This window comes from Patella vulgata, chromosome 3 (genome assembly GCF_932274485.2).
Source record: "Patella vulgata chromosome 3, xgPatVulg1.2, whole genome shotgun sequence".
In the NCBI taxonomy this organism is placed as follows: Eukaryota; Metazoa; Mollusca; class Gastropoda; family Patellidae; genus Patella; species Patella vulgata.
In genome coordinates, this window is record NC_065881.2 from 53,859,325 (window position 1) to 53,881,637 (window position 22,313).

At 37.2% G+C, this 22,313-nt stretch overlaps 3 protein-coding genes across 7 annotated transcripts in view; 2 read left to right on the forward strand and 1 right to left on the reverse strand.

The window, feature by feature from the left end:
• The window catches only part of LOC126814853 (nucleolar complex protein 3 homolog), a 38,004-nt gene extending 32,573 nt beyond the window's left edge, over positions 1-5,431 (reverse strand). The window contains exons 1-2 of one of the 5 annotated variants that reach the window (XM_050540267.2): positions 5,217-5,431; positions 2,114-2,278 (exon numbers count right to left, since the gene is read on the reverse strand). The gene's annotated coding sequence lies outside the window, so the exon portion shown is untranslated. The other 4 variants (XM_050540265.2, XM_050540266.2, XM_050540268.2 and 1 more) reach the window with 4 other exon arrangements.
• Positions 99-3,100, forward strand: LOC126814865 (set1/Ash2 histone methyltransferase complex subunit ASH2). Its single transcript, XM_050540294.2, has one exon. It carries the CDS (start codon positions 259-261, stop codon positions 1,855-1,857), a length of 1,599 nt encoding a protein of 532 aa, XP_050396251.1. The 5' UTR covers positions 99-258; the 3' UTR covers positions 1,858-3,100.
• Positions 5,432-11,555: 6,124 nt separating the features above from the next.
• Positions 11,556-19,356, forward strand: LOC126814870 (sodium-dependent phosphate transport protein 2B; the record flags this gene model as incomplete). The annotated part of the gene is made up of 8 exons (XM_050540301.2): positions 11,556-11,766; positions 13,306-13,434; positions 13,693-13,836; positions 13,992-14,100; positions 14,705-14,903; positions 15,766-15,892; positions 16,062-16,163; positions 16,647-19,356. Coding segments are annotated over 8 exons (1,875 nt in total), but the record flags the coding sequence as incomplete, so codon positions are not given.
• Between the last annotated feature and the right edge of the window lie 2,957 nt (positions 19,357-22,313).

The following is a 22,313-nucleotide window of genomic DNA, read 5'->3' on the forward strand; positions in this document are numbered from 1 at the left end:
ACTGCATTTGCTTGCCCATGTATTAGTTATAATCTTAGACATATTTTAAAATGCATAGTTGAGCAAGCAGTCGAATTACTAATTTAATAACCGGTCAAATATGGCGGGTTAAGAATAAACAATAAAGTATAAAGGATGCTGTGTTTTTTTGGCTTCAGAATAACCATTTAATGTTTATAAACAAAACTTTCGATATCCCTGCCTTCATTTGTGCTTATAATATTACTACAGTGATAATAAGTTGACTGAAAACCAATCATGGAAAACTCTGAACCTATGATTTCTGACGAAAATACCAACCAGTCACAGGACAGTGAAATGAATGAGACCGATTCTGAAGCCACTTGTTATTGTGATAAACCTAGAATCGTTGGATCTGCGGAAATACAATGTACACTGTGCTTAAGATGGTTCCATGTTAACTGTGTGGATGGTGTAAATGGTGTTTGTCTCCCATTTATAACTAATTACCAATTTTGTTGTAAAACCTGTAGTCCTACAGCAATTGATAAATTCCAAAGAAAACAGGCAAGCTTTAGTCAAATTTGTTTGACAGCATTGGCAAATCTTACACATGATGCTTTGTCAAGAGGAGAAACTAAGACTGTTTTCTCAAAAGATAAAGATATAATTCCTTTTATTGATAAAAATTGGGAAGGCATTACAATTTTATCAAGAAGAACAAAATCCACATGGCATAACACTGTATTGAAGACACTGCACAAAGAAAATGATTTATTTCTGTCGGATGAAAGTGGAGAAAATTTTAGCTTACTCAATCCAGATTTGTCTAAGATAGCGCCAAATTATGAAAATTTGAGAAATGCTTCCTCGGGTCTGGGATTATCAGACACTACGAAATCTAGAAGTGCAAAGAGAAAGGCTCCGTTTGACAATATACCATTTTCAGGAATGAAACAAAAGAAAAATGAAATAGGACCCTCAAATAAATTAATGGCTCATGGATATCCACTTGAACATCCATTCAACAAAGATGGTTATCGTTATATTTTAGCAGAGTCAGATCCACATGCTCCTAACCGCCAGGCTTTTGATGACAGCCAAGAATGGGCAGGTAAACCAATTCCAGGGTATCTGTATCGTACCTGCTTGGCTAATCATGTTCTACTAGCTCTTCATGACAGAGCACCTCAACTCAAAGTTTCAGATGACAGACTCAGTGTAACAGGTGATAAAGGCTACTCTATGTTGCGTGCAAGTCACGGAGTGAGATATGGTGGCTGGTATTTTGAGGCTACTATTGAAGAGATGCCCCCAGATGGTGCTACAAGAATTGGTTGGTCTCAATCTTTAGGAAACCTTCAAGCGCCTTGTGGATATGACAAGTTCAGTTACTCCTGGCGTTCGAGAAAAGGAACTGTTTTCCATCAAAGTCGAGGAAAACATTACAGGGACGGCTTTGAAGAGGGAGACGTAGTTGGGTTTTACATTTACTTACCTACTCCTAAAAAGCCAAGTAAACTATTACCCACAACCTACAAAGATAGACCGCTAGTGAAGTTTAAAAGTCATCTATATTATGAGGATAAAGACAATGTTTCAGAATCAGAAAAAAGTTTAAAACCATGTACAGGAAGTAAAATAATGTTTTTTAAGAATGGTAAAAACCAAGGTGTAGCATTTGAAGACATATATGAGGGAATATATTACCCAGCATTTTCCCTTTATAAAACTACTACCGTTACTGTGAATTGTGGACCAGATTTTAAATTTCCACCAAAAGGACTTGAATCATTTAGACCCATGTCAGATGCAGCCATTCAGTCCATTGTAGATGGATGCCTAGCGGATATTGTTTATCATGTAGAAAATGAGGGAAAATTGCCAGAATTTTAAACCTGCATTACCGGTCCTAGAATGCCAGTGCTAATTGTGTATTTTGTAAATTTTACATCCATAATAGTTTCCAATTCAATCAAATAAAAGAATTTGCTATTATTACATTATCAACTGAAAAACATTTTGCATTCTGCATGTAGAATTCTTATAATGCAAAACAAGAAGTTATTTATATAGGCAATACAATTGTGTAAAATAACCAGCTCAAAACAAAGTATAAATTAGATAGCAATGAAAGATATAATTATCTTACAGTTATCTGCTACATCTATTGGCGACAATCTCCATTTTATCCTCCATGCTTAATTTGGTCATATGTTGTTGTCACCATGTCTGTCTGTATACCATGGAACCATTTTGAAATTGTCAGATGAAATGGGGTTTAGCGTTATACTTTTCTGTTAAGACTCCTGTTGGGCTATTGAAACAGGAAATTTTCAAAGGATGTTTTTTTTTCAGCTTATTGAAATAAACAAGTACTCTTGTCTGAATTACAAATCCCTTGATCAGTAGATGTCACAATTATCATCAGATCATTTTAACATTTCAATAAATTTTTCAGCCAGTTAAAAGGAGGATTCCTTTTGATCATGAACCTTTATATCAAAATCGAGGTACGTCCGTGTACACATGGGGGGGGGGGGATGGCCGAATGGTTAGCATGTGCGTGCTGTATCATAAGGTCTGTCATTTAGTCAACTGGCGTGGTTTCGAATCCCCAGTTGTACGTGATAAGGAGTAGGGTCATCTGTCCAAACTCGTGGGTTTTCTCTGGGTCCTCCGGTTTCCTCTCACTGCTAAAGACCCCTACGTGCAAGCGAATTAAAGAAATAAAATTGAACCATGTGTTAGTCCCGAAATAACCTAGTTTTTTGTCGAGTGGAGGTTAAACCCCATTTCTCTCTCTCTCTCTCTCTTGTACACATTGGAGTGTACATGAAGAACCCATTGAAATTTGATAAAATTGTCCTCCCTAGCATTCCACATGTGACAAGACCAAAAAATATCTTTGTTATTCTCTAAATGACCAAAGTATTATGTTGACAAGGCGTTAAACCCCATTCCTATCCCATCCCCATTAATTGCATGACACATTTCTTATAATCATTTATATTTACAGTATGTACAGTACACATGTACTTAGATATCTGAATTATAAGCTTATGTAGTTTTATGGGCTGTTTATTTACATCTAGTACATGCCACTGATCTTAAGACATGCCATAAATCTATTATTTAATTTGTCAATTTCTGAGTCATGGTTATACTGTCAGCCTGCTTTGTAAGCCTAAACCCCCAATCAACCATCTAACCAAATGTCAAAATATTCTATCAAAAATACTGTCTTCAACAGCTTTAAAAGTAAATATGGATTTGCATTAGGAATTTGTGATCCGAAAATAAAATTGACAATCTAGGGCAGTGGTTTTTCTTTGACACTAAGTACTCTATAGATAGGAACCCCCAAATCTAGATTGTTCCTATCAAAATTAAGTAGACCAAGAGATCTATTATCTTGAAACTTTCTAACAAATACCCTGTTCTTGGTGGAAAGTACAATATTTGAACTTGGAACTAATAAAACATTTATAATTTGTCTTTTAATATACTATTCAAAAAAAGTAGGGGATATTTGATTTTTAAGTGTTATTAAAGTCACCTAATGAAACTGACGAAGAAACAAATGACAAAATGAAATGAAGTTCACATTCATCGATTTATTCCAAATGATCGTTAGACTAAGTAAGGCACAGACTGACCATTATAAGGGTAAAATGATACCCGGGGTCAAACAGCAAAGTTACCACAGCATCACAACCAAGTCAGTAACGGGTAAATCCTCCTCTGTTTGCCAAACAAGCATTGATCCGACGTGGCATACTCCTAATGAGACGTCTAAGGTCATTTTGGTCCAGATTGTCCCATTCCTGTTGCAACGCAGCAGCAAGTTCTTGGACATTGGCAGGACGTTGTTGACGTTGACGTAACCTCTGTACAAGCATGTCCCAGACATGCTCGATGGGGGAGAGGTCGGGACTCAGTGCTGGCCAAGGTAATGTGGTGATGTTCTGTTGTTGGAGGTAACCTGTAACGATCCTGGCCCTGTGACATCTTGCGTTGTCATCCTGGAAGATGAAACGGCGGCCATGACGTCGTGCGAACGGCACAACATGGACTGCCAAGATGTTGTCCCGGTAGTACTGGCCTGTAAACACGCCCTGCAACAACATGTAAAGCCGTTCTTCCAGCAACAGTGATGCCTCCCCACACCATAACAGAACCACCCCCAAATCGATCATGTCTGATGACGTTTAACGTCTTGGAAGCGCTCGTTTCGACGACGCCACACCCTCCTACGTCTGTCCAAAAAATCAACAGTGAACCTTGACTCATCTGAAAACATCACATTGCTCCAGCGTCGATTATCCCAGTGTTGACGATCCCTACACCAACGACGTCTTGCCTGAATGTGATGATCTCTCAAACAAGGGATCACGCGAGGACGTCGGGCGCGAAGGTGACCCCTATGCAGTCGATTCCGAATCGTCTGGCCACTCACTCTCACACCAGTGTCTGTTTGAAGACGAGCGCTGATCTGATTTGCTGTGATGACACGATTTCTCAAGGCCAAGGTACAGATAAATCGATCCTGGGCTTGAGTTGTCGCCCTTGGTCGACCTGAGCGTGGTCTGTCCTGTACAGATTGTGTATCACGGTATCTGGACCATAGCCTGCTTATGACAGACTGAGAAACATTCATCGTCCGCGCCACAACCGCCTGTGTTGTGCCGATCTGTAGCATGCCAAGGGCACGTAACCTTTCATTTTGGGTAAGCCGACGCATATCAAAATTTGTTTTCTGGTCACTAAAACAATTAAACTGATGTTTCCACCCTGGAATTCAATGCCACAATGACTGTAACATTCAAAGTCAGAGTCGTGCAAATCTTGGGTTGGACCCCCATGATGATCCCAAGCATCACCTGCATTCCATGCGGTAGCTATTGGTGCGTTTGGGCGTCACATGTAACTGGAAATGTTTCTTCTGTTAGGTTCTATAGTGACTTTTTTCGTAGTCATTTGCATATTTTAGTATTATGCCCCCAAAATCAAATATCCCCTACTTTTTTTGAATAGTATATTTAAAGTATAGTCATACATGTAACTGTTATGAATTCAGAGATATGCATTGTTTATACATATACCTACTTCAATTCAAGGACTACTCTCAGGATGATAGTTTTATATTTTCAAATTTAACATAAGAATGAATTCTATCGAACATCATAGTCCCTTGTTAGCTATAGATAGAGATTTCTTTTTGTTCACGTCATAAATTATAAATAGACTGATACCCCACTACTGGTAAATATGGCTGTCTTCTTTTCAAGCTTTTTGGATAAACTTTATTCTCTAATTTGGGCCGATTCATTTACTAATTTCTTGAAAGCAATCATAACCAGACCCTATAACCCTGTTTACATTCCAAATTTTAAGCACCGTTATTTTTTTGTAGTGTAAACAGGTCTAACATAAGCTGGCACGACACTATCCGGTCTGAGCACGGTTTCAGTACGGATTACTTCCCATGCGCCAAACGAACCTTGACCTTTTTTCCCCGCGAACTTTGACAGTTCTGTCAAAATGGCTGCTCAAACTAAATCAACCACCATAATTGTTTTCATCCGGTTAATATGCATAGGGGCTGAAATTAACTTTTCTGTGACGAATTCCACATTTGGCGTGCCTGGCATGGTTTCGAGACTAGAGTAATGTAAACTGTCATTTTTTTAAAATTTATCGCGGCCTGGTACACATGAATAAGTCCACATGCCTTCTTAATTCAATAATTGCCTACCTAAGGAACATACTCTTCAAAAAAGTAGGGGATATTCAGAAACAATACAAAACTGCGGAAATACACTGCTGTTTTTATTAGAGTTAACCAGTGTATGTTAATAACAGGCCAATTGCCTACACATGAACATAAACAGTTCATATGGGCGGCTTATCTCATCTGACGGCCCCATTTCACTCCCAAAGAGATACACCGTCAAAATTGAAAATGGACATTCAGCAGTTCGTCGTGGCATGATCCTAATCAACCGTCCAATCACGATTTGGGGCAATCTGACCCACTAGTCTTGCAGTGCCACGGCCAATTCTTGCAGTTTTATCGGTTGACGTTGCCGTCGACGAACACGTCGCCCGATCAAATTAAACGTAACACACTAAAGCAAAGATACGCTAAACAGTTAATCTTATGCAAGAACCGATAGGAAAGCAAACATGGATAGATAAACCAGCACGCGGCAGTTTTCATCAACCCTTCCTTGTAGTGTCAAATTTGACAATGAACCCCTCCAACGTGTATGGCGCTATTGCGTGTCGCATGTGCAGTTCAGTGGTTCTGTTGGGGCGATGAGTTCTTTATCTGTCAACATACTCTCAAAGCATGTCACAACCTGCATAGGTATTTGCATTTCAATATCCCCTCCTTTTTTTGAAGAGAATATAAGTAAGGCCGGCCTGGAGATAACGGTTTCAGCTTCACCGGTCAGACACAACTAAACTAGTTTCCAACATTTTGAACTTTGTGCCAGACATGTATTAAAAATATCAATAACCAGCGGTTGCCAGGCATTTTGAAACAAGCTTTAAAAAAAAGAAGCGATTTTTCCTATAATCAGGGGCCATAATGCAGTAAATTATGGTCTGAAATGCGCGAATATCGAAATGGACTGAGATATTTGGGATATAAAGATATTTTAAGTTTCATCATAATCGAATAAAATTTGTGCCTTGTAGAGGGTACACAACCTTGGTATTACACATTTTACACTATTTGCGTACGAGGGATGGCCAATATGTCCGTCATTTTTGGACCGAAATTCACGAAATTCGAACTCAACCATCATTAGGGTGTAACGGTGATATATTCGCCCCTGTCCGTCCGTCCACAAATTGTTTGTGGACACTACAGTTCACAATTTTTATCCAATTTTGACGAAACTTAAAATATAGGTCTACATCCCAAAGATCTCGGTTCCTTTCGATATTTGCATGTATCGGACCATAACTTCACGGATTATGGCCCCTGATTGTACGAAACATCACGTTTTTAGCTTGTGGACACGCTACTAGAGGTCACAATTTTCACCCGATTTTGATGTTTATAGCCCAAAGATCTTGATTCCTTTCGATATTCGCGCATAATGGAACGTAACTTCCTTAATTATGGCCCCTGATTGTACGAAAAATCGTGTTTTTAGCTTGTGGCCCCTCTAGAGGCCACACTTATTATCCGATTTATATATATAAAAAACCGTTTGAATATATCCCGTTACACCGTAATGTTGGTTGAGTTCGAATTTCGTAAAAATCGAGCCAAAATGGCCCTTGTGCGCAAATAGTGTAAACATCTGGTACATCAAGGTTGTGGACCTTCTAGAGGTCACAATTTTCATCCGATTTTGATGAAACTTGAAATACATGTTTATAACTGAAAGACCTTGGTTCCTTTTGATATTTATGCATATCGGATTGTAACTTACTGAATTATGACCCTTGATTGTACAAAAAAATCACGTTTTTAGCTTTTTATCCAATTTAAAAAAAAAACCTTTGAATATATCACTGTCACACCGTAATGTTGGTTGAGTTTGAATTTTGCGAAAATGGGGCCATAATTGCCGGACCAAATGGCCGCTCCCCGTACGCAAATAGTGTAAATATATGGTATTTCAAGGTTGTGGACCCGCTAGAGGTCACATTTTTTATCCGATTAAAAAAAAAGAAAAAATCTTTTAAATGTATCACCGTTACACCCTAATGATGGTTGAGTTTGAATTTCGTGAAAACTGGACCAAAGCTGCCATACAAAATGGCTACCCCTCGTACGCAAATAGTGTATATTATGTTATATCAAGGTTGTGGACCTTTCGATATTCGCACATACTTCCTGAATTATAACCTTTGATAGTACGAAAAATCTCGTTTTTAGCTTACGATCCCTCTAGAGGTCACAATTTTTATCCGATTGAAAAAAACGTTTGGATATTAGACCAAACTGCCGGACAAAATGGCCGCCCCTCGTACGCAAATAGTGTAAATATATGGTATATCAAGGTTGTGGACCCTCTAGAATTCAAAATTTTGATCCGATTTTGATGAAACTGGAAAAATATCTTTATAACCCAAAGATCTTGGTTCCTGTCGATATTCGCGCATATCGGATCGTAATTTCCTGAATTATGGCCCTTGATTGTACGAAAAATCGCCTTTGGTTTAGTTTGTTCTCTATCCATCTCTTGCAAAATGTGGGCGTATCACTTATCTAGTGACAGTCAATTCTTTTTATGAATTGTCAGATATCCTTTCACAGTCTCACACAACAACTTTTGGTCTTCAAAGGAATTATTAGTGAGCAGAAATTCGCCCGTATATCCCTTATCATTCGTCACATCAGTCAGTTATATAGAGAGGCGACTCGTGTTTTCCTTTGGCGTTCGTCACTTCCGATTCAGAAAAACTGTATTACTCAGCTATGGTAGCAATGATCTCTGACATAAAATTATATTTGGAATGTGTTTAACCAGCTCTATCACATATGTGATAATGACTGGCACCAATATTGTCCTTTAATCAACTGCATGTACCTCAAGCTCACTTTAAACATACATTATGCAAGAGCAAAATCGGCCTATTGTAGGTCTTTCTTTAGGCCTGAAATGTTATAAAAACTATTAATTAGACATTAATTAACTTATCCAGACCATAATCAGCTCTCGATGTCAAGGCTTGCCTGCGATATTTGTTGGATTACAGTCCGATTTGCTGCAAAAATTTCCATCGTGATTAACGATTAAATGGATAATCAAGACTATTTGTCTTATCGTCTTCAGTAATGATGATCGAGGCTAAGCGGAACTTTCATCCGCTTGGTTCTCGGTTCATAGTGGATCAATTTGACTGAAATTTTCAGCAAGTTGCCTTTACATTATGTAGTTTTTAACTATTATAGTGAGAACTGCCAACTCGTTATCTAATCTCCCATAATGTATCTTTAAGTTATTAGGTTCTCCACCCTTTTACAAATATTTAGAGGGCTAAAAAGCCAAGTGTTTCAAGTCCAAATTTCAAGTAAATTAAGTCAGTCCCCCATGTGTGTATCCACGGGCACTTGAAAGGATAAGCAGTAGTAGGAAGTTTTATTATAATCAATGTGTGTGTATCCCCCTAAATAGATTTTATCGTGGCAAACGATCTAAGTAGTATGTTAATATTTAAAGTAACATTTACTTATATGAATATTTTCAAAACCGAAATTATTTTATGACTTCCTGGAAGATTAATCCATGTGTACTTGGACCGGCCACAGTCTCTGGAACACAATAACTCTCCTTCTAATTGAGGTAGAATGTTCAAAATTGGCGTAGGTGTCTATTTCGTGAATGCCTTGACAGAGGTCAATCATGCGCATTTCCACTAAGGATAAGCAGAGATAAGCAACTTATTGGTTGAGACTTTGGAACACAATAACACGATAAGAATTTTTCTGCTTAGGCTAAGTAGAGATAAATAATTTGATTGGTTAAGACTTTGGAACATAACAACTCTGCTTTTAATTGATGTTCACTAGGCGAATGTCTTGACTGAGTTAAATTATTTATATTTCCCGTTGAAGCTAAGCAGAGCTAAGCAATTTCATTGGTCGATGCTTTGGGACAAGATAACTTTGATTTTAACTGATGGAGAGTGATGAAACTTAGTCACCTTAGTGTATAGTTTCACTACCAGGTACTTCAAAACCTGAACGCTTGATCGAAAATATTTTATGCTTGGACTAAGCATAGATAATCAGTTTGATTACTCGATACTTTTGAAAAAGATAAATGTGCTTAATTAATATGTGTCATCTCTTTTTTTTAGAAATTTCTGCGGGGAATATCAGCCTTACTGTTGGCTTGTTTTATTCTATGACGAGAACAAGAGCACCTACAGATTCTTATCTTTACTGCCATTTTAATGACAGATTTATTAAAACAGAGGTTAACATCCCCTTGATTTATCTTGTATCTTGAGTAAATTTGAAAACCCAGTAGCTTGTACACGCGGATTTTCTTATACTTATAAAACATTACATTAGTACTATTGACTTCATGCTATAAAACTCGAGTTTGTATTTATGACCACTTAGATTATCACGTGTGAACCCAATCACATCACTGATGATCACCCGCATTAACAAATAATCATAAATTACGAAAATCATATAAAATTCTGCTACAGGTAGGTGGGCTACTCTTTTAACAGTTTTTCTTTCATTAGTTAACTTCTTGTTCAGGCTAAGAATTATAATGGAATGTGACAAAGTGGTAAGTATACTATTTGAACTCTGGCAACACTTTTCCTGGGATGATCCAGTACCACCCAGCTCTCTCTGATACTTCTATGGCGTTTCTTTAATTTGTTTCTGATCAATTATCATAATTGACTACAAATGTAAAAATATTAATCTTAAGGGTTCGTGAAATGTGGATTTTAAAAACAGAAATTACATATTTTAGAAATTTTATGAAATTTTATTAATTATAATATATATAATATATATAATTATAAGCTGTTAATATATATATATATATATATATATATATATATATATATATCAACAGCTTATAATTGTATTTTTCAATACATCGATCTGCAGCACCGTGTCAAAATCTATCACAATGCATCATATTGTTGTAATAATTGTAAAAATAACCAAAAACTTTGCGATCACTATATCATCATTTTCTAATTCACACAGATCATAAAGAAATAGCTATTTTTGTGCACCCATACTTTCCTAGAAAAGTAATTTAGCATATTGTTGTAATTAAAAAAAAATTAAATTCACATTGAAACTTCTGAAATAATCATTTATGTGCAAGCCTACAGTTTCACGATAAATTTTAGAAATTATATTGTCGTGATGAAAAGACAACCAAATTGAGTTTGCAATCCCGGAATATTGTTCTAAAGTAAAGAAGCTTTTACAATTCTATAATTTCACAAGAAAATAAATTGATTGGTTGGGATTTTTTTTTCGTTTCTACTAACCCGAATGCATTATTGTTTAACATTAACCGAGCAGGAAATTATATGGTATTAAAATGATCATTTTTAGCTTATTTTGTATTTCAAATGTCTGAAATAGAATTTTATCAAAATAATTGATCCCGATTTAGGTACGTTCTGTCATTGTGTCTGTCGTGGTTTCAATCCCAGCCAATTTTATGGTCACCTTAAACCACTCTGTATGAGGTCAATGATTTTGTAAATTGCAGTGTTGGTGCCGAAACATTATGTATATCATTATTAAATTCATATATCTAGTCGTTCGGATGGGACGGAAAACCGAAGTCCCGTGTACAAGTTGGCGTGCACATAAAAGATCCCTTGGCAGTTGAAATTCGATATACGATTTGGTCGTAGAGCCGCTGTCCGGGCAAAATTTCCCTTATAGCACACTGTATTGCGTATGGCTGTCTTCATTAGCCCAGTCAGAGCAGAGCAGTAGGACGTTAAATCCCATTTCATTTCATTTTGTTTTTCTTTTTACGGGTTGTGGAAAGACATTATAATAAATATTATTACGGGAATTATGTCGACAAAATGATTAAAATAACTTGTATCTTGTTTATTTAGATTCATTGATTTATTTTGATTTTCAGAATGGAACTGTTAATAATGGTTTTGTACTAGAAAGTTTTTCGCCCAAAATTGTAAATGGTCAACATTTCCATACTAATGGAGAAACAAATCATACCGAAGAACCGAAAGGTGAAGAAAAAATAGAGGAGAAAGATGATCCATGGGCACTACCAGAACTAGATGATAAAAACAACGTTAAATGGAAAGGTTAGAGAAAGAATACACACACACACACTCGAATCCAGAATCGAAACACATTCCGACCAATTTTGGCACCAGTCACGGGATGTGACACGTGTTGTCCACGATGTAGGGTGTGCTTGCTACTCAGGAACACCGGTTTTTAATATGTTCTTTTAGAAACTTGTCGTCCGTCCGTCCAAAATTTGTTTGTGGACACTGTACATTTTACAATTTTTATCTGATTTTGACGAAACTTGAATTATCGGTTTATCTCCAAACTTTTAACGATCTCGGTTCCTTTCGATATTGACATGTATCGGACAGTTACTTTATGGATTATGGCCCCTGATTGTAAGAAATATAACGTTCAAATAAATCACCGTTACACCCTAATGATGGTTCGGTTCGAATTTCGTGAAAATCGGACCAAAACTGCCGAACAAAATAGCAGCCCCTCGTACTCAAGTAGTGTAAAAGTGTGTAATTCCAAGGTTGTGTATCCTCTAGAGGTCACAATTTTTATCCGATTTTGATGAAACTTAAAATATATGTCGATATTCCAAAGATCTGTGATCCTTTCGATATTTGCGCTAATTGGACCCTAACTTCTTGGATTATGGCTCCTTATTGTACGAAAAATCGCTTTTCTGTTTAGCTTGTTCTCTGTCCATCTCTTGCAAAATGTGGGCGTATCTTGCATGGCAACGACTTGTTAAATATGGACTACAGTTGGGGCAGGTTTGGTCAACGAGGAAGGATGTTTACTCTATCCATAACACATTTTGTATCTTAAACAGGCATTATGCAAAAGCTAAATCTGCCCATTGCAGATCTTTCTTAGGCCTTCAATGTTATAATTATAAACTGTTAATTAGACCATGTCAAGGTCATAATCAACTCTCGATGCCATATGTTGCCGATTTTCAACAGATTGATGATTAACCGTAAACTAGATAATCGAGACTTTGTTTATTATCGCAACAACAGTAAAAATGACACTCAAGGCTACAGTTTTATTGAAACTAGCATTTCTCGGCTCAGAGTGAATTAATTTGTCTGACATTTTCAGCATATTCCCTTTATATCATCTATGTTTTAACTATAATAGCGAGAACTGTTCAAGGGCGGTTAATAATTAAACATAATCTGGATAATCGAGACTTTGTTGATTATCGCAACAACAGTAACAATGACAATATAGGCTACAGTTTTATTGGAATGGGCATTTCTAGTCTCAGTGTGAAGTAATTTGTCTGACATTTTCAGCATATTCCCTTTACATTATCTATTTTTTAAAGTATTATAGCGAGAACTGTCAGCCCTTTGTCCGATCCTCCATAATGCCGCTTTAATATATTTTATATAAACTTTAACATACATTATGCAAGAGCTGAATCTGCCTATTGTAAGTCTTTATTTAGACTTTAGATGTTATAGAAATTATTAATTAGACCTTTATTTACACGCCATGCTCAAAATCAACTCTATACATTTTTTTTATCATCTATATCGTGAAGATAGACCAGTTTATCTGAAGTCAGTGAAATGAATTTATTTTTCTAGATCTGAATACTAGCGGGAGATTGAAGAGAGTAGCTACAGTTATAATCAGGATCATATTACTGATTGGTTTATTATATCTGTTCATATGCTCCTTGGATTTTCTGAGTTCAGCTTTTACGTTATTAGGAGGTAAGAAAGATATTTTGTTTTATCCCATTTTAGCAGTTGCCAATTCCAACGTTAAGCGGCTGTAGAACTGTCGATTTCGTCAACCCACATCAACATTTTCAGAACTTCGGTATTAGCAAGTGTTTCCTTTCTGAACGACCATGCTTGAAATCTGGTAGACCTAAAATTCATGTAGGACTATATACGTATGTACTAAAATTATATAATCAAAACGACAAGGCATCAAACTGATATCCATATTAATTGAAATTTTTGCAGGTAAAGCAGCTGGTCAAGCATTAGGAAATAGTGTTTTATTACAAAATCCTGTTGCTGGTCTGATGATAGGTGTACTTGTTACGGTACTGGTTCAAAGTTCATCTACTTCAACATCGATCGTCGTTTCCATGGTTTCTTCTGGAAGTAAGTATTAACGTGATTATCGTCACCAGCCCCATCAACATAACCCAATATTCACCCAGCGTATTTGGCGCATATTCTGGTCGTGTATCGATATTTAGAGTACACAAGGTCAATTGGCTAATGTAATGTACTTGCTGCCTTTTTATGTATTTCAGTTCTTACAGTACGATTTGCCATACCAATAATAATGGGAGCAAATATAGGAACAACCGTAACCAACTCCATTGTATCTTTAGGACAGGTGGGGGATAGAAGTCAATTCAGGTATGATGTTTTACCATTTTATACTAGTTATTTTGAAATATTTCAATGAATGGCGAAGGCTCCGTGTGTTCGTCACTAACATTAAAAAAAAAGTTATAAGAGTTTAACTCCTTGTAACACCCCTAGACAAAACGATGTGATTGGTATGCACTTTTCACGATTGTACCTTAGGTCCCAAGCTTGTGCTGTGCACCGAAAGTCGTCCAGGCCGCTATGGCAAAATCCATCGTCCTAGTATTTTCCAGTGTTTTTAAAATGAAATGAAATTTAACGTTGTATATATACTTGGAAGACGGGCAGTATGCCATGGGCGAATATTTGCCGGGTTATTGTACGTGCTCGTCAGCGTGTAAAAGGGACCCCGGGTTTTCGTGCCACCCAAACGACTAGACGCGGTTCCTTGTTAAACCACCCGCCCTGCGCCACTGACATGCGGGAGACAAAGTTTGAAAATTCCGAGAAACTTTCTAGGCCAACAACTTCATAGATCCCGGGATATCCTGGTTTGTAAGGTAGCGCACGTCGGCTCGTCGGTGTTTCTGAGATCTGATCCGTAAGGGGCATATAATGAGCTTGTGATGGTTGACATTTATTGATGTTTCAGACGAGCTTTTGCTGCTGCCACACTTCATGATTTCTTTAATTGGCTTTGTGTGTTGGTATTATTACCTATAGAAGTTGCTAGTGGCTACTTGTATCATTTAACATCAGTTCTCGTGGCTGATATCAACAGTGACCCAAATGCTGAAAATCCAGAATTCTTGAAAGCCATAACATCACCCTTTACCAAAACAATTATAGAGGTATGACTCTTATCACTATCATATAACTATTATCAAAATTCGTGAAGTATACTTTGTGTTTTCATCAAAAATCTAGAAATTAAAGAAACATAATGTAATACTTAGATAAAGAGCTGCCCGTTCTTGCTATAATAGTTAAAAAATACAGAATGTAAAATGAATATTATTGAAAATTTCATTCAAATTACTTTATCCCTAGCGAAGATATTAGCCGTTGAAGGTTTGACAAGATGTGTGCACTGATTATAACCACCGTACTGGTTGTTCGAGGATTAGTGTCGCTTTACCATTTTAAAATTAAATCTTGAAATGGCCGAACCGTTCTAATCTACTTAAACCGGGCCCATCCGATGGCATCGAGAGTTGGTCATGGTCTTGTCATGTTAATTAATGTCTAATAAATAGTTTATATAACATTTTTATGGCCTAAAGGCAGATTTAGCTGCAATAGGCAGATTTAGCTTTTGCATAATGTCTGTTCTCAAGTGGAGCTAGTTGTAGACAGACAGCATAAGTTTAGTATGCTCCCGGTGGTTAACATTAAACAAAGATAATATTTCTTTTGTCCGGTCGAAAACCGTCTGCATTAGTTTAGCAAACAATGTTAAAATTGACCAGATTTTGACTTCAGACAGCTCTTTTATATAAGAACGCAACTAAGTAATCTAAGACCACATGAAATGAAAAGCTTTTTCAAGACAGGGGTTTCCGGATTCGTTTCTTAATTCGGGAACCTTATTTAATTCCTGTTTGTTATTTTCGCTTTCCCGCATTTGTTTCCAGCAGCGAAATATTTTAGTTTGATAAAGACATTGTAATGTTCGCCATAAAACTTTCTAACATTATGATAACACCATTTTAGCTTGATAAAGACATTATAAAGGCTATAGCCAATGGTGATTCGCTAACAGATGAAGATACAATATTAAAATCCTGCTGCAAGAAAGAAACTGATATATCTTATGAGTTACTCAACACAACATTGTCAGGTTAGATAGACTATAATTATTTTATTAGAAATATTCCGGTAACATTCTGGTATTATTACTTTGGAGGTGGGGATTTTTCTATCAAAATTTTAAGTGGCATGGAGAACTTGATTTAATTTCTATTAAAATTAACCATGGACCCTAACGTTTATAATATATCCTTATGTAGATTGCAGTGACATGTCTAAAGGAGATGTCATATTTTGTGATACTTCAAGTGGGTTTGCAACTGTCAACTCCACAGTCAGAAACTCCACCTGTTTTTCTTTATGTAAGTATAAGGATTATAATTATAGTAACAATGCGATTTATTGGTCGTAATAATTGTCTTCTCGTGGTCAATTAAGAAATTTAAAAAAAAAACAAAACCCTCTTGTTATAGCTCTTATAAAGTAAATAGGAATATATTGTATCGTGGTAATAAATAATATTATTTATAGTCTCTTGATACATATCATTTCTTTCAATACGTTTTATTGAATCAAATGCAGCTGAACTGAAAAACTCGAAAATAAAAGAAACAACCAATTCAGTACTTTACGTTTTAAAAAGTAAATAGGAATATATTGTATCATGGTAATAAATAATATTATTTATAGTCTCTTGATACATATCTTTCCTTTCAATACATTTTATTGAATCAAATGCAGCTGAACTGAAAAACTCGAAAATAAAAGAAACAACCAATTCAGTACTTTACGTTTTAAAAATAAAATTCAACTATCCTATTGATCATACTGAGTTTATTTTCTAGGTGATCACCTGTTTGCTAGTTCCGGTTTATCAGACTCAGAATCTGGAATCATCATGTTAATCGTTGCTTTGTTAACACTGTGCATTTGTCTGGTATTAATTGTCAAACTTCTCCACAGTCTCATCAGTGGACAGATCGCTACTGTTATTAAGAAAATAATGAATGCAAAGTTTCCTGGGCACTGTGCTTTCTTAACAGGATATGTAGCTATTTTCGTTGGCGCTGGTCTGACCATATTGGTGCAGAGCAGTTCTATATTTACGTCAACTATGACACCTTTAGTTGGAGTTGGTGTAGTAAGCATTGAAAATCTGTTTCCATTGACCCTCGGTGCTAATATTGGTACAACTGGAACAAGTGTTTTAGCAGCTCTAGCATCCCCTGGTTCGGGTTTTAAGAATGCTTTACAGATATCTTTTTGTCATCTGTTCTTTAATCTAACAGGAATATTTGTATGGTATGGCATTCCGCCAATGAGAAAGGTACCAATAGGGGCTGCTAAATGGATGGGTGAAACTACTGAAAAGTATCGTTGGTTTGCTTTCGTTCACATATTTACGGCTTTTCTTATCTTCCCTAGTTTTATTTTCGCTTTGTCACTTGGTGGGTGGGAAGTATTAGTAGGTGTCGGTAGTCCAATTGTCCTTGTAGTCATATTTGTTGTAATTGTCAAGATATTACAAGCCAAGAAACCTGGTGTTTTACCTAAGGTTCTCCAAAATTGGCATTTTCTACCCGAATTTATGCGATCTTTAGAGCCACTTGATCGCATTGTTATCAAACTGAAGAACAAATGTTCCAAAGGGAAAAGGAACCAAAATGAAGTGAAAACCAATGACAAGATGAGGATATAGAGATTAAAATTTCGACGTAAATATTATTTGGTAAAAACAAGTTTAAAGCACTAATGGTAAAAGATGTAATGCAGATAACTACGGAAGCATTGGGGCCATGAGAGGACGGCCCCTCGGTCGCTTTTAGCGCACCTCGTCGTTCTGGAGTTAACTCCTTTTTCCGAAAACCTTGTTAACGCAATAGAGGCTACAGTTTTTAACTGATTTTGTTTTTCAAATGTGGTGTGATGCACTAGGACCTTTCGATTTTCAGTACTCCGTCTTTGTCCGTATTTTATTTCAAATATGTGACGATGAGAGGTATTCTGTGACCTTCTGTTCCTTAATACCCCCGCCCCCCCCCCCCCCTTAAAGCCTTGTTAACGTCATAGAGGCTTCACTTTTATGCATTGGCCAACAAACCATGGACTATTTACTTATTTATGTGTGACATTTAATTAAAATTGACACACAAATTGTGATATTAGAATTTAACTCACAGCATTGTAGAGTGGGATATAGTTTTTTATTTTATGATCAGTAGTGGAATACCGCGTTTTATCAGTGAAATAAAAGTGTTATTCCACTGGCTAGCAGTAGTCCATGTTGTTTTTACCTAAAATGATTGTAAAATCATAAAATAAATAGAACATTTGTCGTTTTGTCGTGAATAACATATTGTATTTCATCTCTAAAGCCAGGCTGACACTTGCACGACTTTTGGCCACGATTTTGTCGTGGCAAGTCGTGAAATTTTGGGGCACGAATTGGGAGGCTCCCGCACTGTTCACGACTAGTTCACGCATAGTTCACGAATGCGTGCCTATCAGTGTCCACATTGACACGAACTGGCACGACGGGTTCACGCATAGTTTGCGCATTGTTTACGCACTTCCCGCATTGGCACGACGAGTTTGCGCAAGAGATGGTTGAGAAGTTAACCCCTCGCCTCCAGGGGCAGTCCACCTTCATGAGGGAACCTCTTCAAGTTGGACTCAAGCTAGCTGTCACCCTCCGCTTCCTAGCCACTGGAAATTCCTATCCAAGTCTGCAGTACAGCTTCAGGGTTGAAGCAAGTACCATCTGCAAGTTCATACCCGAGGTGTGTAAAGCCATCATCGCGGTCCACAAGGACGAAGTGCTGCGCTGCCCCAAAACTGAAGAGGGGTGGAAGGAAGTTACTGCTAAGTTCAGCTCCAGATGGAACTACCACAACTGTCTGGGGGCTGTTGACGGCAAGCACATCGCCATGAAGAAGCCACCCAATGCTGGCTCTTAACACAACTACAAGGGCTTCCACAGCATTGTTCTGATGGCAGTGGCAGATGCTACCTACAAGTTCCTCTATGTGGATGTTGGGGCAGAGGGTGGTGAGGAACATGGAGTAACTGTTCCCTGCATGATGCTGTAGAAGAGAACGGAGCTGGAGTGCCTCAACCAGAACCACTCCCTAATGATGACCAGCCAGTGCCCTATCACTTCGTAGGGGATGACGCCTTTGCTCTCCGAACCTGGATGATGAAACCATTCTCCCATCGGTCACAGGTCCTACGAGAACGCATTTACAGCTACAGGTTGTCTCGTGCCCGACCTGCACCGACGCGAACGCCACTGTCGCGCAGTAGTCGTGAACTATTCGTGAACTATTCGTGGCATGGCGCGCACTGCCACGCACTGGCACGCATCCTCCCGACGAGTTCACTAACAGTTTGCGCATAGTTCACGATCCGGTCGCTAAATTTTGTCGTGACCAAAATTTTGAACATTTCAAAATTCTCTATAAATTAATACGAATTCTGTGATATGGACAACATGATGCTGAATAATAAACCAATGATTGATATCAGGAATGTTAATAAAATATTGTTTTTAGTTTTATACATAACAAAACGGCAACGTTATATTTTATCATTGTATATATATGCATTTGACGCATACTGTTTTTCGTCATCACATTGTAAATAAAGTACATACGGTATTATATAATAAGTAGTTTTTATTAGTGTTTGTTTAACACTGGAAAACCCAAACTATCAAGAAAATTAATAAAAATTATACCCTTTTGCAAAACAATACGGATGATGCGATCCTGTATACTTTCTCGAAATGGTTTAAACAATATTTTATTCAATATAATTACATATAATCATACAATTGTACAGTCTAAAGGATACGAAAGCAGCAGCGTGCTTATGAATATCGCTTCCTGACATGGTGGTTATTTTTAATTGGTGAAAGTGAGAGTGCATTTAAGAGCAGTAGGTTGAACATTTATGCTAAATAAATACAAGGAACTATAACAATAAAGAAAATAAAAAGTGAAAATGAGTTGTCGATCATCAATAAAGGGGGCGAATAGTTTTAAAACTGGCAGTTTCAACATCCGAAAATTAGTATCATTATGAATAGCATTCGTTATAAAACTAATTGAGAGAGATTTTGATTTAACAGTTTTTACGTATTTTTGAAACAGGTTCCGAAGCGTTTTGGTTCTGTTATACAATATCATTTTCGACGTTACAAAGTAAAAGGTTGGTGCTGAGACCACCTAAAGATAAATTTTAAATGTTCCTATTATTAATTAGAACAGGTTTCGCTTTAGTTTTTATATTTTACGCTGACATTTATTACTTTAAATCTTCCAAGTGCTAAAACGGAAAATGTGACCTTTTGACCCCTGGGGTCACAAAGAATTAAGGTGAATTTAGCAAGTTTACATTTTTATTGAAAGTGTGATTACTTTCGATAATTTTCAGCTTATTTTCACGATACAAGAATGACTGCGCATTCACTTTCAGTGAAAATGAACCCATTTGACCTTTGGCCCCGAAAACGCCCCAACGGTGGACTCGGCAGCGTATTCTACGCAAAATTTATTCTAGAAAAGTTGGGTCTGATTTTGTGCCCATTTGACCCCCCCCCCCCCGGACTGACCCTCCATACTACTAGAAAGGTTCTCGAAGTCTTATACAAAATTTGCATGACCCCTATACGCTTCCATAAAACAGAGCCTTGGGAAGTTTTCTAACCGACTGCCACTATATACACCTGAAACAAAATAGTAATGTTTGATGAACTTATAACAACCTATATAACAGATATGACCCAAAACACCCAATGGGTCACCTGTTACCCGCCCATGTTCAACAATTTATTTTTTCCCTGGAAAACATTATTCTTAGCCAAAACTGTTCCTATGTGTTCTTTAAATCTATATCTCATTGCTTATTCAAATGAAAAACATGTAAATTTTGTAATTTACCTAATTATGATCTAAACTTAGTAAGATATGTAAGTCCTCCAGGCAGTCAACAAGGGTTGTCGCATATTCTTTTTTCGTCTCATGAACTTAAATACTGTGTATAAATTTAAAGTCAATGCGATATTCGCTGTACCCACCAGAGCGTCCACAAGAATTTGCAAAGTCGGAAATCGTTGTAGAGCTTTTACAAGCAATTATGGCCACCGGACCGACGGGGTTGGGGGGGGGGGGGGCAACAATATAATACGACCACATTTCAACGTGGGCGTATAAAAATCGAGAGGTACTAACCGAGTGTCAGCTTTGAAGAGAAGGTAGCCAAGCTTGGTCGTTGTTAGGAGATAGCTGACATCTTGGAAAAGCATTACATTTGGTCTTATACGGAACAAACGGGTTAGGCCTATGTGGTTGTAAAATGTAAAATTTTGGTTTATTTGGAACAATATGCTAATTTGGGTGAGACCGTAATTAACTTGGGTATGACCCGTGGGTTTTTCAGGGTTAAATCGTTATCACGTTATTATGTACCAGGGTAGTCTAAAAGGGCCGTCGGAACTCTTCAAATAATTTTCAAATATACTAAGCAGCAAATGAAACGTCAGGTTGTTAAGTTACCCTGGATAGACGCATTGCATAAAACTTGCCAAATGTTTTTATTGTATATTTGAGACCACATCTCCAACTTTACCTGACCAATAACGCTGTGTACAGCCTCTAAACCCTTTCATGTCTTGGTATTGTGATAATTAATCACTAATGTGTCAACATACTGTTCACACAAGCGGTTGCCATGCAAGACACGCCCACAGTTTGCAAGAGATGGACAGAGAACAAGCTAAAAAAAAAGTAGTGATTTTTCGTACAATCAAGGGCCATAATTCAGGAAGTTACGATCCAATATGCGCGAATATCGAAAGGAACCAAGATCTTTGGGTTATAAATATGTATTTCAAGTTTCATCAAAATTGTGGCCTCTAGAGATTTATACTATTTGAGTGCAAGAGGCGGCCATTTTGTCCGGCAGTTTTGGTCCGATTTCCACGAAATTCGAATTCAGCCATTATAATGGTGTAACGGTGATATATTCGAACGTTTTTTTTAAATCGGTTAATAATTGTGACCTCTAAAGTGACCACATGCTAAAAACACAATTTTTCGTACAATCAGGGGCCATAATTCAGGAAGTTACGATCCGATATGCACGAATATCGAAAGCAACAAGGTCTTTGGGTTATACACATGCATTTCAAGTTTCATCAAAATCGACACAAAATTGTGACCTCCAGAGGGTCCACAACCTTAATATACCAGATGTTTACACTATTTGCGTACAAGGGGCGGCCATTTTTTCTGGCAGTTTTGGTCCGAATTTCACGAAATTCGAACTCAAACTTCATTACGGTGTAACGGTGACATAGTCAAACGGTGTTTTAAATCGGATAATAATTGTGACCTCTAGAGCGACCCCAAGCTAAAAACGCCATTTTTCGTACAATCAGGGGCCATAATTCAGGAAGTTACGATCCGATATGCACGAATATCGAAAGCAACCAAGATCTTTGGGTTATAAAC